Source organism: Zonotrichia leucophrys, chromosome 6, assembly GCF_028769735.1.
Source record: "Zonotrichia leucophrys gambelii isolate GWCS_2022_RI chromosome 6, RI_Zleu_2.0, whole genome shotgun sequence".
Lineage (NCBI taxonomy): Eukaryota > Metazoa > Chordata > Aves > Passeriformes > Passerellidae > Zonotrichia > Zonotrichia leucophrys.
The window spans coordinates 26,173,464-26,192,334 of NC_088176.1; the positions used below are offsets into that span (position 1 = coordinate 26,173,464).

At 42.2% G+C, this 18,871-nt stretch overlaps 1 protein-coding gene across 2 annotated transcripts in view; it reads right to left on the reverse strand.

The window, feature by feature from the left end:
- Nucleotides 1–13,377, reverse strand: part of OGDHL (oxoglutarate dehydrogenase L) — a 48,106-nt gene extending 34,729 nt beyond the window's left edge. The window contains exons 1-3 of one of the 2 annotated variants that reach the window (XM_064716209.1): nucleotides 13,252–13,377; nucleotides 8,920–9,154; nucleotides 1,782–1,943 (exon numbers count right to left, since the gene is read on the reverse strand). In XM_064716209.1, coding sequence (XP_064572279.1) covers nucleotides 1,782–1,943; nucleotides 8,920–9,126 — 369 coding nt within the window. In that variant the 5' untranslated portion in view covers nucleotides 9,127–9,154; nucleotides 13,252–13,377. Of the gene's footprint in view, nucleotides 1–1,781; nucleotides 1,944–8,919; nucleotides 9,155–9,455; nucleotides 9,471–13,251 lie in introns of those variants that run through there. The other variant, XM_064716210.1, reaches the window with a different exon arrangement.
- Between the last annotated feature and the right edge of the window lie 5,494 nt (nucleotides 13,378–18,871).

Below are 18,871 nucleotides of genomic sequence, written 5' to 3' on the forward strand. Positions count from 1 at the left end.
AAAGGAAGGTCACAAATTATCATACCCCTTCAGCACTGAATTTAGAGGGTACTAAATACCTTTTAAAAAGCAGACAGTTGCCTTAGGCAATCCTCTGTGACTGTTTGTTGCAGACACATGGGTGCCTGCCATTTCTACAGGCATTTCTGTTCCATCACTTGACAAACACAGCGAGCAAAATGGCAATCCCTGAACTATTTTCAAGTAAATTGGGTCAAAGCAGCCCAACATTCTCCAATTTTCTCTAATACTTCACCGAATTTTTACTGCAAAATTGGTTATTTTCTACAAATCTATTTCTAAGTAAATTTCACATATTCTTCATATTCACAAACATTTCTACTCTTTTACAAAAACCCTCCAACTCAATGGTGACAATGTGATGTGTACAAAAAAGGGTTTTTAAGAAGTTCCTCTTCTACTCCTTTCATGACACCAAACAGGATTTAAAATACTTGGGGCAGGGAGGAACAGATCTGCTCAAATCAAGCTGTAGGAAACTTCTTGGTAAGTTACTAGTTTTAAAATACATGTGGGATATTTTGTTAAACACAGATCTAGTGTTATGGGTAGGTTATTTTGGGGGGGGAGGTTTTTACACCATTTGTAAGCCTTTCATTGAAACTAAGATACTAAATACAAGTCTAAACAAAAATATTTAAACTTTTTTTTTTCATTTGGAAACTATCTAACAAAATCCACTGTCCTATTTCCAAATTCCTTCCTCTTTTAGAGGAAAAATAATGAAATTAGACTTAATTTCTTAATTTAATAAAAGGGTTAAAAATCAGAGTGTGAAACAAAATCAATTTTGATGAACAGCTCTCTAAAACAATCCATCGAAGTTAAACCAAAGTCAGTACTGTCAGCCTCCCAAAATTCACTTTCTGGTTAATTCATCATTTCTCCTCTCTCTTTTTACCTATAATCCTGCTCAAATCAGGAATCTCAAGATTCACCTTAGATGTATGATAAGGCAAGTACATTCCATCCTTTGGCAGTAACATTTAGAACTGTAGCAAAACCGTTCCCAGAGGTGAAGACAGACTTTCACAAACCACTGTCTCCATAAAGTCCTTCAGGGCTTAGTCAGATGACCAACATCAGGTCTGTGGGTAATCTGGACTATGAGTTTGCAACCCAAAGGATTACCCCAGTGTGAATCCAACACTTCCATGTTCAGACACTGTCCTGGAAAGAAAGCTGTCCAGTTCAAGGGCTTTTGGATCAGAAGCAAGACAGTAGTTAAGACCAGAATACAAATCACAGAATCACAGAATGATTAATGAGGGTGGAAGAGACCTCTAAGATCATCGAGTCCAACCTATGCCCTAACACCTCAGCTAGACTATGGCACCAAGTGCCATGGCCAGTCTTTTTATAAACACATCCAGAGATGGTGATTCTACCACCTCCCTGGGAAGAGCATCCCAGTACTTTATTTTCTTTTGGTGAAAAATTTTTTCCCAATATCCAACTTATTCCTTCCCTGACATAGCTTGAGACTGTGTCCTCTGGTTCTGTCAGTGCTGCCCAGTAGAAGAGACTGACCCCACCTGTCTGCAGCCTCCCTTCAGGAAGGTGTAGAGAGCAATAAGGTCACCTCTAGGCCTCCTCTTCTCCAGGCTAAACAACCCCAGTTCCTTCAAATGTTCCTCACAGGGCTTGTGTTCCCAGCCCCTCCCCAGCCTCGTTGCCTCCTCTGGATGATGAGAACACAAATAGGAAGAAGGGTGTTTGCAGAGAAGAGGCCTTCCCACCCCTACCCCAAATGCACTTACCTGGTATGCCCTTATCAAGGACTGCACAGCAAGGTGGTCCTCCACAACCTTCTCAGCCGTGGTGGGTGTGGGGGCCAGCCCGTGGCTCTGCAGGAACGAGCCCTTCCCTGCCTGCTGGGCTGCCTGGCCAGCGGCAGCGCTCCGGAAAAACACATCCCAGGACTGCACACGTGCACAGAGAAGAGAAATATTTATAACATCAAATAAAAGTCTCATCAAAACTGCAATGCAACATTCAAACTGCAAAGGGAACCTCACTGCAGTACAGTGTCAAACTCTACTCACAGACAGCAAAAAAAAGAGCACTGATACATCCCAGTCTCAGTTGAACTGTATGTTTTATTTACACAGAACACTCTTCCTCTCACTTCTCACACCAAGCTTGCTCAGCAGAAAACTCTGCAGCACACAGGACTGTAAAGCATCTCCATATATTATCCAATCACACAGCTCTTTTTAATTGTGCTGTTTATTCAGGCAGCCAAGAATGAGTACAATATAGTGCTGCTGGTAAAGAGCTATCAAGCCTATAGAACAAAGAACCTTAATAAAGTAAACCCATTTCATTAATGATTCTTATAGAACTTAGGGTACTTCAAGACACTCACTGATTATGCTAAATCAGAATCAGTCCTTAAGAGCTTTTCTTGAAATTAAAAGCAATTAAAGCTTTTTTGAGTGAGACTTGTTCTAAGATCCTTTCCTCACCAGCTTAGGTTACCTTACTATGAAAGAAATTATGGGCCTGGTTTCAGGTACAAGTCATAAGTTTAGAAAAGTCCTTCTCTCAGAAACTGAATCACAACAAACAAGAGATCCTTTTATTTCCTTCTGTGCTTTGACACAAGCTCCTTCATTCACATAAGCTCCAATCTTGTTTTCCTGAACTGTTTCCATTCTGATGATGTGGTCACTGCCAGGTTAGAATGGTATCAGATATATGAATGCTAACAGAGAGCAGCAAATGGGACTAAACATGTGAGACACTTGTACTCGGCAAAGAAGGAAGCCTGTGTAAAACATCCCCTCAGCTGGCTAACTTCAGAAAACAAAAAGGAAGCTATTTAAAACTTACATATCTTTGTTACTGGAACAGAAGAACTGCAAGAGATAAATTTCTGCAAGGCTTCTAGCTTTGCAGATTTCCATTACATTTCAAAGAACCAAGTGCCAGAAAACAGAAAAAGTAGTCCAAACCAATTCTTTTTAAAAGATTACATAATACTTGCATTACAGAACTCACAAGCATAGCATGACAGAAAAATATTTACAAAATCCTTTTTGCTTTCATTAACAAAAAGTCTTCATACTGAAATTTCTAAAAGTTCTAAGGTGTTCAGAAACACCATGAGAGAGGCAGCATAAAGGAGCTAAATATCACCCAACCTTCCAAGCTCAAGCTGGGAACTGGGGGGATTCACTGAACCTGTGGGTGGGAACCTCATCATTAGCATGAGGCCCCTGCCCAAGAATCATTGTTTTAATGCACCCCTCTTACTTCTTTATTCATACAAAGCTGCATCAATACAAATACAGTAAACCTAATTTATCACCCTGCTCTTACACAGGCTTATCTAAACATAGCCTGACTTTTATATGCCCTGACAAATTAAGGCAGACACATCATGTGTGGTAGCCAGTTCCAGACACTGATGAAGCATTCATTCCTCCTCCCTTCTCTTATTTATGCCTGTTTCCTATATTCTTCTTACCTTGACATCTTGGCAGCCACACTGAGATTAGAAGTCTGAATTTACACCCTATAAATGGTCTACAAGAGCCCATTAGTGTGACTGCATTTCAGCTGGGATTCTCTCTATTCACCTTCCTGGTCTGTGTTAGGAACAGTATTGTTATTCCATGCCTACAGAGCACCCAGTCCGAGAGTCTGGAGACCCCAGACAGTGAAAAACAATCACAATCCCTTCTTTAACTACTAAAGCTACTTAGACTGGAGAAATTATTTGGGCAATACGCAGTAAAAAATTATTATTAAACATTAAATTAGGAAATTCTTAAAATACACTAGGATCCATGACATCTCTCACATTCAAAGTTTTAATAAAGAATTTGCTTTGCTTATGTTAAGGTTTCTTCCTTACCTTTTCTAACACCATGATACATACACAATGATGATAATAACATAACTGTTCCTTTTTTGAGTAAAACCTTTCATTTAAATGTAAAATTATCACAGCACAGTCCCACAAACAACTGATTGTGTTTTTAGACAAGTGCTCTGCTGAGAGAGTTGTTAACAAATTCCAAAAAGACTTGCCCAACAAGTGATCTGTTTAAGGAGAATCACTATGGGCCTCTTTCTTCATGCAAACTCACAAATATAAAGAAAACGTTTCCATCTGAAGATGCAGCCAGCTGAGACAGAATGGACCCAGACTTTTTCCTATCACATTTTTGAACTTATTGATTTGTTGGACAGGCTTGACATTTAATCAGAGGGGAGGGAAAATACATCATTTGGCTACAGAAAATTAGTTTTTACTAGATACACATCCATCAAAGCCTCTACAAATTTCTATAGTGTCTTTCAAGATTGATACCAGATTATAGTCTTCAAGTTCTGTGTATCAATGTCAGTCTTTGGCAACAGCATTTGCCATGTGACTGAGCAGATAGAAGAGCAGCTTGCTCTCACTGCAAACCTGCAGCTTCTCAACTAAATTAGTAAAGTTCATCAAGAAAATGGTAGAGGAGATTTATAATACAGAAATATATTCAGAAAACAAAGTACTATAGTGAGAGATGATACATTTTCTTTCCTTCTGCCAGCAAATCTATATTGTAGTTAACCATTATTTTCTCAAGTAATATAACACAATTCAAATGATTCAGTGGCTATACTTTACTTTCATATAATAAACAGTGATGCAATTAGAATAACAAGTAACATATGCTTTCTCTTGATGGTTTGGGGTTTTTCCTAGTGCCATCACAATATTCATCAACTACAGTGAGAACAGTAAAGCCTTAGAAGACACACACTGAGCACCACTATATAATTTAAAAAGAAAATTAATAAAATGAAGTCAAAGCAAAACAAATCCCCCCACCTTTTCCTGGTCCATAAACCAAGGAGGTGATTGCACACTCACAGCAGAGCAGCTGCACACAGGATAACATGGCAGGCATTATGTACTCACAGCAAACCATGCAGTTTTGTAATTAATCTTGTGATAGTAATAACTGAGCCTTGTCAAGCTTCTCTCTTATGATCTATGGCCCTGACACCAAGCTTCAAGGAGAAATAATGATGCCTTTTTCAGAGCACACGTCATTTTATTCTGATTGTTGTTTTGGCTACTCTGATGGCAGGAAATTCAAAAGGCAAGAAAAAGCAGGAAATCATCTGAAGTTGATTTGTACAAAGAATAAAAACTCTTTATATATATATATAAAATATATATAATATACAGGCATATTCCCTGGTATGATACCATGATAAACATAGAAAGGAGTAAATCTTAGAAAACTTTGGAATGTGGCTGCCATACTTCAAACAGCTCTAAATAAGCCTACATGGGAAGACATGCCCAGTCAAACCTTCTGAGGGGGAAATCAGTTCAGGAGCCCTGATTAATTGGAGTTTCTAAGTACAAGTGAATAGAGTAGGACTTTTAAAGCCCAGGAAAAATCAAGCTTTTCCAGCTAATCGATGAGGAGGCACATCCCCTCTGAAAAAGGGTTATCTAAGAGGAAACATGAGGAGAAATAAAGTATAAAAAGGAAAATAAGAAAAGAGAATGCAATGTCTAAATGTACAAACTGGATCTCTAAATCATGCTGGACATACCAAATAAAACAACAAAAATGAGTGGCCTGCAGAGAGCTAAATCATTAACAAAATCATAATCAACATCACGTGGTGTCTCTTGACATTATTTTCCAACACTTCCTCTCCTTTCTATACCTGAATGACAAATGCATAACTTTACAATCAAAATCACAGCATGATTTTTTCTGTATTTTTAAGAAAACAGGGTGATTTCAACCCTTAACATTTTTAACTAGTTTTATGAAAGCTCAAATTGTACAAATTCTGTCAACAAAAATCTTGGGAAGGTATTAACAGCTTTCAGGCAATTAAATGAAATGGTTTTCAAGAAACTAAAAATTAATTTTGTTGATGAAACAAAATAAAATTTAATTGGCATTCTTCTCCCCCTCCCCTTTTCTTATAGGCTGTGAGAAAACGAATAATTTAGGCAAGAATAGCTGTAATCCATTATTTCCATCCATCATATTCTTTCAAGCCTCATAAATCAGGGACACAGTGAATTTACTTCAGTTTGTTACTGTCACAAGTTTATTAAACACAGTTAACCTAGGAAAGAATTCACACAGTTTTATAATTGTGCTGGTTTGGGCTGGGGTAGTTAATTCACAGTAACTGGTTTGGATTTTAAAAGGGGGTTGGCAATATAGAGACATCTTTGTTATGTTTATGTTATATTCTGTTTGCTGAGCAGAGCTTACACAGTGTCAGGGCCTTTCTGCTCCTCATCCCACCAGTGACGGGGCTGGGGGTGCACAGGGAGTTGGGAGGGACACAGCCAGGACAGCTGACCTCAACTGACCTAAGGGATACTCCAAACCACATCATGCTCAGCATGGGGAAAGAAGGAGGAAAGAGAGACATTCAGTGATGGTGCTTGTCTTCCCAAGTCACCATTACATGTGCTGCAGCCCTGCTGTCCTGGGGATGGCTGAACACCTGCCTGCCCACGGGAGTTGGTGAATGAATTCCTTGTTTTGTTCTGCTTTGCTTGTGCACGCAGCTTTTGCTTCCCTATTAAACTGTCCTTATCTCCATCCACATGTTTTCTCACTTCCACCCTGCTAATTCTTTCCCCCATTCGTGCATGTGTGAGAGAGAAAGCACAAGTGGCTGTGTGGTTGCCAGATGGGGTTAAACCACGACAAAAATGCATCTTGAATCACGTCGGATCCACTCCCTGGGCCACACTCTGCATTCCTCAGCCAAATCATTTATTGCTTGCTGTCCAACCCACAACCTGCATCACCTCAGCGGGATCCATATCAGATCCCTGCACTGCCAGATGAGTCGGATGGCCTTTCGGCAGGGTTTGTAGCATTCCTGCCTACCCGAGCAGGTGAGCATCTCCGGCAGCCCCGGTTCAGCACCCTGGGCAGCTCCGGGCGGAGCGCTCCGGCTGCGGCGGGCTCTGCACCCCCTGCCTGCACGGAGGGAACTTCCCGCCCACAGAGACACCTGCAGCGCTTCCCTGCAGCAGAACGCACCCCATGCAAAGGGGCTGAACCAGGAATTGCACTCATCTAGAAGGAAAAAAGTTAGCCAGAAGCCAATGTAATGTAAATACAATAAAAACCAAGATGTCACATTGATGTCACCACGCACTCCTTATGCATGAGTTCATCCCTTCAGTATCCCCCAGGATAAAAGGGTTGGGGTCGATCTAAAGCCTTGACACACCATGAGGGCTTTTTGCAGAAATTCAGTGCACCCACACTGCAGGACGAGGAGGTTCAGGGACAACACACCATGACCAACATGATCCAGTGAAGCCAAAATTATTATCCCTAAAAAGACTATATTTATAATAAATCTCTACTGTCCACGCGTCTCTAGCTAATACATGATTGGTTAATCCTGGCAGTTCATGCGCCTAAATTAGAATGCTGATTGGATCACCTAATTTTTCACACGTCTTGCTGTGCTCGTCAGGCCCACCCATGATTTACTTTATTCTGACTTTCCCAAACTTGCTGACAAACTTGCTGAGTCCTGATGATTCTTCTTCTTGTATCTCTTTCAAGGATATACCGACCCCATTTCTGAATATGTCCATTATTCATTGCCTGTGTACGTGACCGTTGTCCATTAGTACAAGCAGGCTGGATTGTGCATCGGCTGAATATGGCCACTGTCTAACAAAAACTCCTCAATCTGCAAAAACCTCTCAACAGCACACAACATGCTATCCCACCCACACTGGTGCAGCTCAGCTGGCAGCTGCAGCACAAGGGCTCCAAGTCAGATGAGAAGGAGCCATTCCTGGAGAAGGTTTCTCCATCCCAAGTTCAGGTGTAACACAGAAGACCAAGGGTCAATCATCTGTGTGAATAACAGTCAGTCTTCAGGGCTGGCACTGCATATGTCACCTTTCAACAAGACTAAATTCATACACAACATCCCAAGAAAAAAGCAGCTACAAAACCACCCTTTTTGGTTTCCTTTTTAGTTTCTGCCCTCGGCATGCGTCACTTCCTCACACTCTAGACAGATTGTCAGACTTAGAACAACAACTTCTAAGTGACATTTTGATATACATGCCTTGAGAATAAGGGAACAGACAACCAATTTGGTAAACATTTTGGGCACAATTCACATTACTTCCTGGAAAATGACTTGTCTGTCTTAGAATTGATCAGGCTTCTCATCAACTTCTTAAGTTATTATACATGTATCACCATAACAGAGCCCTCTTTGTCAGCAGAAAGCTTGTTAAAAAATAAGCCCACGTATTTTGTCCACAAGAAAGGATTTGGGTAATAGAGCTTTTAGAAAAGCAAACAAATGTCTACTGCCTGGAGAGAGGGAGAGATTCAAAACAAAATACTTTTCAAGATACTTCAGAATAATATTCTGACCATTTCAGATTCAGTTTTAAGGTTACAACTTCCATAGTGTAATCCAAAGACAACTGAACATTCATCTTCTTCAGACAGCTTAGAAGTACCAACATCAACGTTTTATTTAAATACATTTTCTGGTACAGCCTTACTATAAACCTAAAAACTAAATATATTTTATTCTTGGGTCTTCTTCTGGATGTAGTGAATTACTTAACTGACTGCTTGACCAGCATTTCCATGGAGGAATAAAGTTTCAGAGCAGCTGTCTATTTCTGGTCTGTACTTATCCTTCTTTCTGCTCTGCTCACCATGCTCGTTCCTCCCCTGTACTTTCATAGTTGCAATATCACATCTTACACCAATCAATAGGGTGGGAAATTAATTTCATGTTTTTCATTTCACACAACACCTTTTCCTGAACTTTTTATTAAAAAGCAAGTGACAAAGTAAAAGAAACCTATTCCACTCTTAACCCAGCATTACAGTCAAGTTTTAGACTTACCTTATGTACACTTTCAGGGTTTTCAAGCCATGCACAGTACATTTCCTCCATGTAATTGGAATTACTCCCACTCAGGACTGACTCTGAGGTTCCTGATGAAGCATACCGTTGGCCATGTAAAAATGCCCTTCTGGCTATATCCTGATTTTCCAGAAGTTTAAAGCCATGCCTCTTCAGCGTAGCTGCAAACAACTTCAGATGACTCATGTTTGTTTATTAGCCAGACGATCCAAGTCTATTAATAAAATCAAACCAAACTTAATCAGAAAAAGAGCCAATGAATTGTAGACACATTTCAGCCTCACAGCAAAAACTGAGGTTTCTGGCTACAGAGCCCTAGTACAAAGCTCAGGCCTAGGCATGAAGCTCCCTTCAGAGTTGGAGCCACAGCCATAGGTGCTGTAGAAAACAAAAAGCTGCAACCTCAAATTCCTGCCCCGAGTAACGGAGCTGACCAAATCATTAGCAGTGTTAGTTAAGTGTTCATATTGACATTAGCCTTCAACCAAACAGTGAAACACTGAGAAAAGGCTCACTTTAATTTGTTTGCCTAACTGGAAACATTTATCTTGCGCTTCCAATGATCTCTTACGAGCTTTGTAACAAGGATAGCAGATTCCATGCAATTCTGAATTGAGAAATTCAATTTTCCAAGTCAATTTCCCACAATAAGGGTTGAATCTTCTGAATGCTGAACCCCATCAGCTCCAGTGCTAGCAAAGGGAATCAGGGGTCACCTTCAAAATAAAAAAAGAATAAATGCATCTTAAAATTAGTCCCAAAATAATATAATCCTAATGCTGAAATTGCTAAAACTGCAAAGAGAGAGCAATAGCATGAAAAGAAATGATTAATTTTGTTTTCATTTTTTAGGTATTTAAAAACCTACAATATCATGAAGGATAAGGTATTAATTTAGAAGTAAAATTCAGATTTAACTCCGAAGTGTCTCTCATTTGTTTAGCTGTCCATCTGGAGAAATTATGTATTTGGTCCAAGGTAAAAACCAAGGCCTTTTGTTGTTTGGTGTGACTGAACAATTGCTAAAAACAAAAGTAAGGAGCTGCCAAATGAACTTCAAAGTTTTTTTAAAAAAACACTGTTGTTGTTACTCACTATTTTGAGTAACAGAAAAAAATTTAATGTTACCTATTACATGTTAAGATTTCTTTATCTCTAATTCAAACCTAGATACTATAAAAAAATCTTCATAAACATTTCTGTATATAAATCGCATTATTTTCCCACTGCTTCTCCTCTTACAGCCTCCTTTCAAAAAACAAAACATGGTTACAGAATGCCTAATTTTCTAAGGGATAGGAACAGTGATATTTTTCATCATCCAATTTGAAAGTTAATATTGATTCTAAAAAAGAAAAAAGAACATAAGAAGAAAAGAAAAAAAAGAAAAAAAAAGAAAAAAGAAAAAAAGGAAAAAAAGAAAAAAAGAAAAAAAGAAAAGAGGAAAAAAGGAAAAAAGGAAAAAAGGAAAAGGGCTCCTACTAAATAAAACAGTATTACTGCTTGTTCTTCTCTAGCATCACATTTTTAGCTCAACATCTGTTTCAAAGCTGATGACTAGATCCTTTTCTTGGCCACTACCTTAACCTATCATTCCAGCAGGGAACTGTCCTTGATCACACCAGATTCCCTTGTCTACTCTGCAGCCTTTTCACTCTCACCCAGCAGCAGAGCTGAGCTGTAGCTCCTAAGAGCAGCAGCCATCACCTCTCACTGATGCTCTAAACAGGCCCTTGTCCACTTTCCATGTGCCCAGACACATGGCAAGCGTTCCTCCAAGGCAGCAGCACTGAAACCAGCACCCAGTCCTCATTTCAACCTATGAGCTCCTCAAAACCACACACTCTTCTCTCTCCACCTGGCATTTGCAGCAAACTGGCAACAGCTGGGCTACTGGCATGCTGATTCCCTCTCAGCAGTGTTATTGCCCACTTTTTATTTAGTTTATCACAACACCTGTGTCAACACCCATCTCTGACCAGAGCTCCTGGGCAACTGGAGGAACAGGAACACCATGAGCAACATTGTGGAAGCAGATTAAGTCCTGCAAGGGCTCTGACAGAACTCATATACTGTCTGCATGCTAATTCTCTGTAAGGTTTAACAGCAAGCATTCATGATGTCATGTTGCAAAAGTGGGTGAGACTTCAACATGTTATAACAGTAAGAACAGAGAGGTCACCATGGCACTTACAACTTTGTGTCTGTGCCCATTCTCACAGAAATAACAATAATAATAAATTACACCTGCCTTATTGCATGCAAATCTTACCCTCTGCCACAGAACCTTAGCACACATACACTATCTCCTAAGGGATTACCTACTCTCACTTAAAGTACTTTGTAAAGACTTGAGAGAGAAGGAAAAGAGGATTATTTTTCCCAGTTTACCATACTGCAGCAGCAAGCTTCTTAAGCACAGGTAATTTTACATTTTTTTTTCATCATATTTCTGCCTGAAGAATGTGTAGTTCTTTCTTCTAGAAGTTAGTAAAGAACACATAACAGAATAAAAAAAATTTATCAAGGAGATTGGAAAATGGGTGCAAATGACATAATATATAACAGGGAAAAGAGCTTGTAGGTGGTACCAGTCACTTCCCTCTGGCTCCATTTAAATTTCCAAACGAGGTCAGAGCCATACCTCAAGCAGTAACTACTGAATATGCAATCTATAAAAGCATGCAGCAGCTAAGTCATCCCAACCAGATTTCAGTTCCAGATTAATATGACTCCAAAGCCCTGACTTCTTCCTAGTTTTTCCTTCTGCACACATCACTCTTCAGCACAGATGTCAGCTGTCAGCAGCTGAACAAAGCAGAGACCCCCAGCGTGATCACAGAGCGTCCCAGCCCGCTCGGCCTTGCGGCTGCCACTCCGAAATCAGCACCCCGGACAGCGCACCGAGCCGGCAGCAGCCACACGCGTTCCGCTCCGCTATGCTTCCCAAACCAACCCTGAAATGAAAACAGTCATTGGAAAGGGATCCGGCTGAGCTAACAGCAACCTAAAGAATGGCATTAATTAAATCTCTACCAGGGGTCAAAAATAAGAAAGAAGCAATGAACCACAAGAACAACCTGATATTTAATGCACCACAGCACCCTCAAAATGGTGGAACAAAAGCCCCGAGTAGCTGAAAATTCCTGCAGCTGTTCTGTCTCAAACAACGACCTAGCTTTCACCTTGGCACTTCCACCTCTAGCAGTGCCCTAATGTCACAGACAGCCTTGGGAATCATTCTTCCCAGGTTTCACCCAGAAGCATGTGGAAAACAGACAGCAGACACTTCTGATAATAAAGTTTTTATCCAGCTCTTTTCAAAATCACTTTCAGTATAAATACACTGCACATATGAATGAATATCCTCCTGGTATTGTCAGTGCCATTACTGAGTTTCTTAATCCATGTGAAGGCCTGCTGCTAATGCTCTTCATGCTCTGCAGAAGTGGTGGTTAAAAAAAATCTGCTTCATATTTCATAAAAATAGTTCTTCATCCACTATCATGATAATTTCCCACAATATTCCCCACACAGCTTACTCTTAAAGTTCTCCTTAAGACTGAGTAATTCAAATAAAACAAGGCTGACATTGAAAAAAAAATGGACGAACATGATAAAGTTTCTCCAAAAGATTATCACAGATAATTTAAATTACAGATAGAGGGAATATCCTTATTAAATAAGGCTACTTCAGGGATACCTCCATGCACTAAATGTTTCTTTTCCCCCAGCACAGGTATGCCGTGCTCTATGGAGAATCCTGACTCTGCACACACAAAGTTGACCTGCAGGAGGTTTTCCAGCGGCGCACTCGCCCCGAGGCGCCCAAGGCGCGAGTCCCGGGCAATGGAGGCGCCTCAGTGCGATCAAATTAACGGATTTATTACCCTGCCCTGAAAACCGCCTGCAGCGGGTACCCCACAGTACCGGAGGGATGTCACCACCACAGACTGCAGCCTACCAACAGGCAGAGGGGAGGATCTGGGAGGGTCGGGTTTGCTCTGCGGCCCCTCCCCGTAACGCCAGGACGCGGTGTCCCGGTCACCCTGGCCACCGGGGCCGGAGCCTGCCGGGCTGTCAAGGCGCTCCCGGCTGCGGCGGGGCTGAGGCATCACCGGAGCCCGGGCCAGGACGGGCCGCCCCGCTCACCCCGCGCTCCGGGGCCCGGCCCGGCCTGCGGCGCGACCCCCTCAGCCGCACTGCGAGAGGCCCCGCCTCGCCGAGGGCCTGCGCTGGGGACGGGCCCGGCACCGCGGCCGGGCCCGGCCTGGCTCCGCCGCCCCCCGCCCCTCACCGGCGCGGACAGACCTGCGGGGGCGCGGAGGCTCCAGCGCATCCGCGGGGCGCGGAGGGAACGGAGGGAGGGAGCGCCGGGAGCGGCGGGGCGGGGGCCGCACCTGCACCACGTGAGGCGCGCTGAGGTCACGGCGGGGCGGGGCCGCGGGCGCTGCACCGGCGCCACCGCCCCGGGACACACCCGGGATACGGGACACAGCCCGGGACACACCCCAGACACGCCCCCGCCCCTCGGGAAACGCCCCGGGACACCCCCACGCCCCCCGGGCCCTCACAGCCCCCCCGGCCCCGGCGCTATGGCGGGGTCGGTGGGCACAGAACGCGTTTGATGCTCCCGCCCCGCAGCCTTCACCGAACGGGTAAATACCGGCGAGAGCAGCGCGTTCCCGGTGAGCCCCTGAGGAATCCCGGCCCACGGACAAGCTGCCCGCACCGCTCCTGTGCAGGAGAAGATTGGCGGGAAGAAGATGGGAAGTTTGCCAAGGGACATACAAAGTGTCCCAAGGACACACACGTTTGCTCTCCAAAATTTGTACATAAAGTAGACCTTGACCAAATGATACTATCTGACTTATATGACCAAATATAAAATGCCAGACAATACAATTTCAAGTATTCCTTTGCTGGTAGAATTCTCATTTCCAACTTTCATGTTTTCTCCTGGTTGCCTTCAAATTACATGTCTGTCCGTTTTTTCTCATAAATCAAAAATGACATATTTTTTTATTTATCTGCTCTTAATCAAGTTACAAGCAAGATCAAATGCTTATATATATATATATGCAAAATTAGTATTTCAGATAACTATTGACACTATCACACACATTCCAATTTTGTTAACTTTCTGGATAAGTAATAAGACTGATGGGAAAACTGGACACACATTAAAAGGAAGGAAGAGAGAAAGAGTTATAATTTGTTTTGTGCTAAGAATACAGTGCAAAAATGAGTTTATCAGGGTCAGGTGGGCAGAAATGGAAAGGAAAAACCTTAGGAAGAAACACAACAGGCTTCATCCGGAGTTTTGTCACCTAACGGTCACTCAGATTTTCTTGAGGCTTACTAGTTGATACAGTTGTTGATTAGAGTAAAATTAATTTCTTCAAGATGAAAAAACCCTTAATCCTCACATAAAGACATCAAAAACCTTATTATCGTCTCAGCAGTTTTCCTAGCAGCTGTGCACCTTCAGGGGACTGCAGAGCGAGGGTGTGAATGATGTTTGTGGTTTGGTGCAGGGAACAGATGGAGCAGGGATGGGGCACAGGGAGCCCCAGGACAGCCCATCCCTCGCTCGGCGCTCCCGGGGAGGGTGGCCCAGCACCCCTGCAAAGGGAAATGGGGGCTGAGCTGGTACCTGCAGCTGGCCAGATGCTGCTTGAGCCTTCTGGTCAAACATTGTTAGATGCTGCAGCTACTAATTGAGTCTTAACCTTATTATGGGCAGACAGAAACCATTTTTAGAGCAATCATATTATGCTGACTGAACATAAATTCAATTAAAAATTATAGTGAGGACAAGCAGACCTCCACTTTAGAGGGAAACCCACATGCCAAATCTGACTGTGAATACCATTGCAGTGAACAGGAGAAATTAAATATGCTTGGATAGACACTAAGATATTACAGTATGTTTCAAGTGCTTATGTTGTTCCCAAAAGCCTTTGCACAGTTTTACATTTATGTTCTTTGCTTTTTTTTAATGCTTCACACAACGGGAATTTGTATGCTTGAAATGGCAAGATTCTGGTTTATTGGGATTTGGAGCAGCTCCCAAATTCTCCAATATTTATTGTGACTTGGTTGTCCCACCAGCCTGGCCCAGCAGCTTTTGGTGTCCTGAGCTATTGCTTTGCTGCTGCTGGCTTCTGGTGTCACTTTGTCACCAGTCTGCACCCCTGAGCAGGACCTGCCTGCCACTCATCCATTTGCTCTCCAGTGAGACCATGATGGACAATAAGCTATTTGCCCACAATTCCTATTTCAATCCTTACAATTTCCATTTGCAACTCACATTTACCTGCCCATTTCTGTGTGCACTTGTATACTTACCTTTTCCTCTGGCCAGCCAAAGGGAGATCCACACACTGGCTTTGCTTCCTGCTAAACCATCACACTTCAAAACTGGCTGGAATGGAAATCCATCAGCAGAATGAAAACTTTGAACGCAATTGCAATTCCTAGCACACACAGAATCAGGTGTGGCAGCTTGCTTTGCGTGGTTCTCATGCCAGCTCTGCAGTGAGGAAACCTTATGTGGTAGAAAAGTTTTGTACTGGATAAAATGTACAGCACAGGACAGTCACAACAGCACCCCTGTGCTGTCAGAGGTGAAATTGCCTGCTGTGCTGAAAGACACACTGCCTCACCATGATTTATTTTTGTATTTATCCTTATGTCCTGTAGCACCAGTGTGAATCTAACAACTTTGCTTACTTATTTCTTCCTCATTTCTGTCATAACTCAGGCATGAGTTAACAAAACTAGATCCAACCTGTTTAAACAACCCAAAGCATGTTTTAACAAAACTGGAACCCAGCTGGTTTTGGAAACTCACTGTGCTGCCCACTGAGGGCCCAATGTTCCAGGGTATGGTGCTGCACAGCCCTCTAATGCCTTGCTCCTGTCTTCTCCTGGGTTTGGTACGAGCGTTTTCCTTGGTGGATCAGCAGCCACTTGCAATCAGCACTGAGCTCTTCCTGAGGTTAATTGCTCCACACAACTCTCTCCAACACAGCACGACTTCTCAGTGGGCTTGTTTTTTCAAAGGGTAATCTCATAGGAGGTGGTCAGGGTACAGCATTACTCACAGAAGGACATTCTCATTAATAGCTTCCCCTCCTGAGATTGATACATTTATGTATTTTTGGCAACTCTTCATTGGTGTAATGTAATTCCACTAGAGACAATGTTGACCAGAAGTTCTCTTTAAGGCAAGCCAGAAACTCCATTTGCCTTTATTCCCCCATGTGTTTATTACACACAGACTACAAACTAACAGAGGTTAAAATCTAAAGCACCACCCCTTCTCAAAGCAAGGCAATTTGGCAACTTTAAAACTTGCCCTCACTTTGAGCCTAACATGGACGTCACACAGGACTCTGGTCATTATGTTTGTCTAATATTTAAATCTGAGACCTAAAAACCTTTGAGCCCACACCAAACAGCTGCAGCAAATGATTCAGTCAGTTTTCAAAGGAGAGGTTTCGGAGGGGGTTGAGAGGTAGACATTTCAAATATGTGCAAAAACCCTTTTTTAATCCCTTTCTTTGTCAATAAATTATTTATCAAGGTTTTCTCCCTCCCCAGTCCTACATAAGAGAAGTATTTTAATTATATCTGACACCTCCTGCAGAAAATGTCACATGAGGAATTTCACACGGGTTATTTCTGTTCCCTTTGCTTTCTGTGACCTTGGATCTGTGTGTCATAAGCTTCAGTAATATCCCTGACTTCCATGAATAAACTTCCCGTGATAAAGGAGATGTGCTGCTGGATGTCTGAGGGACAGAAAAGTCAGTCCCAGTTCCACACAGCTCCTTGCTTTGGGCAGGTTAAAGGTGAGGCAGCAGGGAAAGCCAACAGCATGCTGGGCTGTGCCTGCTGAAGCACAGCCAGGAGCTGGAGGGAAGCAATGACTGCCCTTTCCTCAGACACAGGGATCACCTGGGGGGAGGGAGTTCAGCAGGAGACAGAGCCAGCAAAGCCAGGCTCTTCACAGTGCTGCATGGCAGGAGGATGAGAGGGGAAATAGAAATGGTTCCATCTAGGCACAAGGAAAACTGTGTTCACTCAGAGAATAAAAAACATCACAAAGGGGACCCAGAAACATGATGCCATCTTTGGAGGCATCTGGAGCCAGCTGAAAAAAGCCCTGGACAGCCTAGTGTGATCCCAGTGTTGATCCTGATTTGAGCCCTGGATGACCTCCAAGCTTCCTTCCACGCTAGCACCTATGATTTGTACCAGTTTCACAACAGAAGTCATGTCAAACCTAAGGCTAAGCAAGCCATCATTATTTGGTCAACAGACAAACTCATATTGATTGTTTTATCTGAATAACAGCTCTCTTGGGTTTACTTACTCTCTAAAATGTCAGGCCGTGATGCTCTGGAGAAAACAGGTACAAGTACAGGGTGTTTTACTGGAAGACCAGGAACACCCAAGACTGCTCCTTGATTGATTTTGGCCAATAGATTTTTTTTAAGTGATTTTATTCTCCAAACATATTTCTGGATAGAATCAAACTGCGAAACTGCGGGAATCCATTTGGCTGGCTACAGATCTGTTAGAGAGAGACAAGCTAGACAACAGAGCTGACTGAAAATCAGGATAACGCAACTTCTTCTTGGTTTCCCAAGTCTTTGCTAATAAACTAGCCCATTACAGCTACAAGAAGAAAAAGCAACAGTTGCTGTAATTATTTCTTTGACACCTCATTGTATTTTCATTAAATTCTTAGAGTAAACAATTAACTACAGTATATACAAAGCAGTGAGTGAGTCAGAAAGATATGTAGGTTAAGGAGGAACTCTGGCATACATTTATTACAGCTGCCAAATAATGAATTCATGTGGAAATTAGCAAGAGCACTAAACTTAATTTGTCCCACTATTTTAATGGGAGGTTAGTACGTTGGCAGGAAAATCAGCAAGGAGTCTTCCCATAAACTGTGGAAACAGATCACCACTGACACTGCAAAAGAGCCTGCCAGTATTTGGCACAGTGACAATGAACAAAGCACTGCCAACTGCCCTTGCCTTAACCAAGAAAGAATTGAAAATATCATCATCTTCTCTTTGTGGATTAGGAGAAAACTGCTAGAAATTGTTTTCAGTATTTGCAGGTGTTTCATTAGAGAATCCTAACAAAAATAGAACAAAGAATTCTTTTTGATACTTTTCTTTTGGCTACATCTAAACCACACTGCATTTTGTTAAGATTGTTGCTTTAGGTACAATGAAATTTTAACGTGCCCTGACTTCATCATATTCAACTGGAAAATTATCCTCATCTCTTTAGAACCATACCACTGGCTGTGTTTTCTTTGGGACGATCTATTTTGGTTTTTAATGCTATTTATCCAGATGAAGGAATATGTAATTATCTTTCATTTGGAAGAAAATAAATAAGGAAAGACAGTTCTCCAACAGCTAAAACTTCTGGGGTATCTGAGATTTACAGCTCTCACTAGGAGCAGGGTTTGCTAATGAAGCTTTTGAAGCCACAGTGGCAGTGTCTGATTGTAATTGCTGAAAGGTGACTCTTGAAGAGCTTTATTTGCACTAATCAACACCACGTTGTGCCTCAAAGCTAGAGTTCCCTTAGAAGCACTGTCCCTACTGAGTTATTCTGCAATAACTAAACAGGCTTTTCTCTTTACTTCTGTTTTTCAGAACAAAAAATTTGTCTATGTTTTTCAATGGGATCCTTTGGAGTTGCACTCCAGACCTGTTGTACTCTTGAAACTTCATAATTTCTAACACTTTCCTCTGGCATTCCAAACCCTTTCTCTTCTGGTGCCAGAGCCATAGGGATTATCTGCAAAAGTATTAATGTAAAATACCAAAGGGCTCAGGGGTGGCCTGGGAATATCAAATCTGTTAGATGGAGAGCCACAATAATTTCTTAT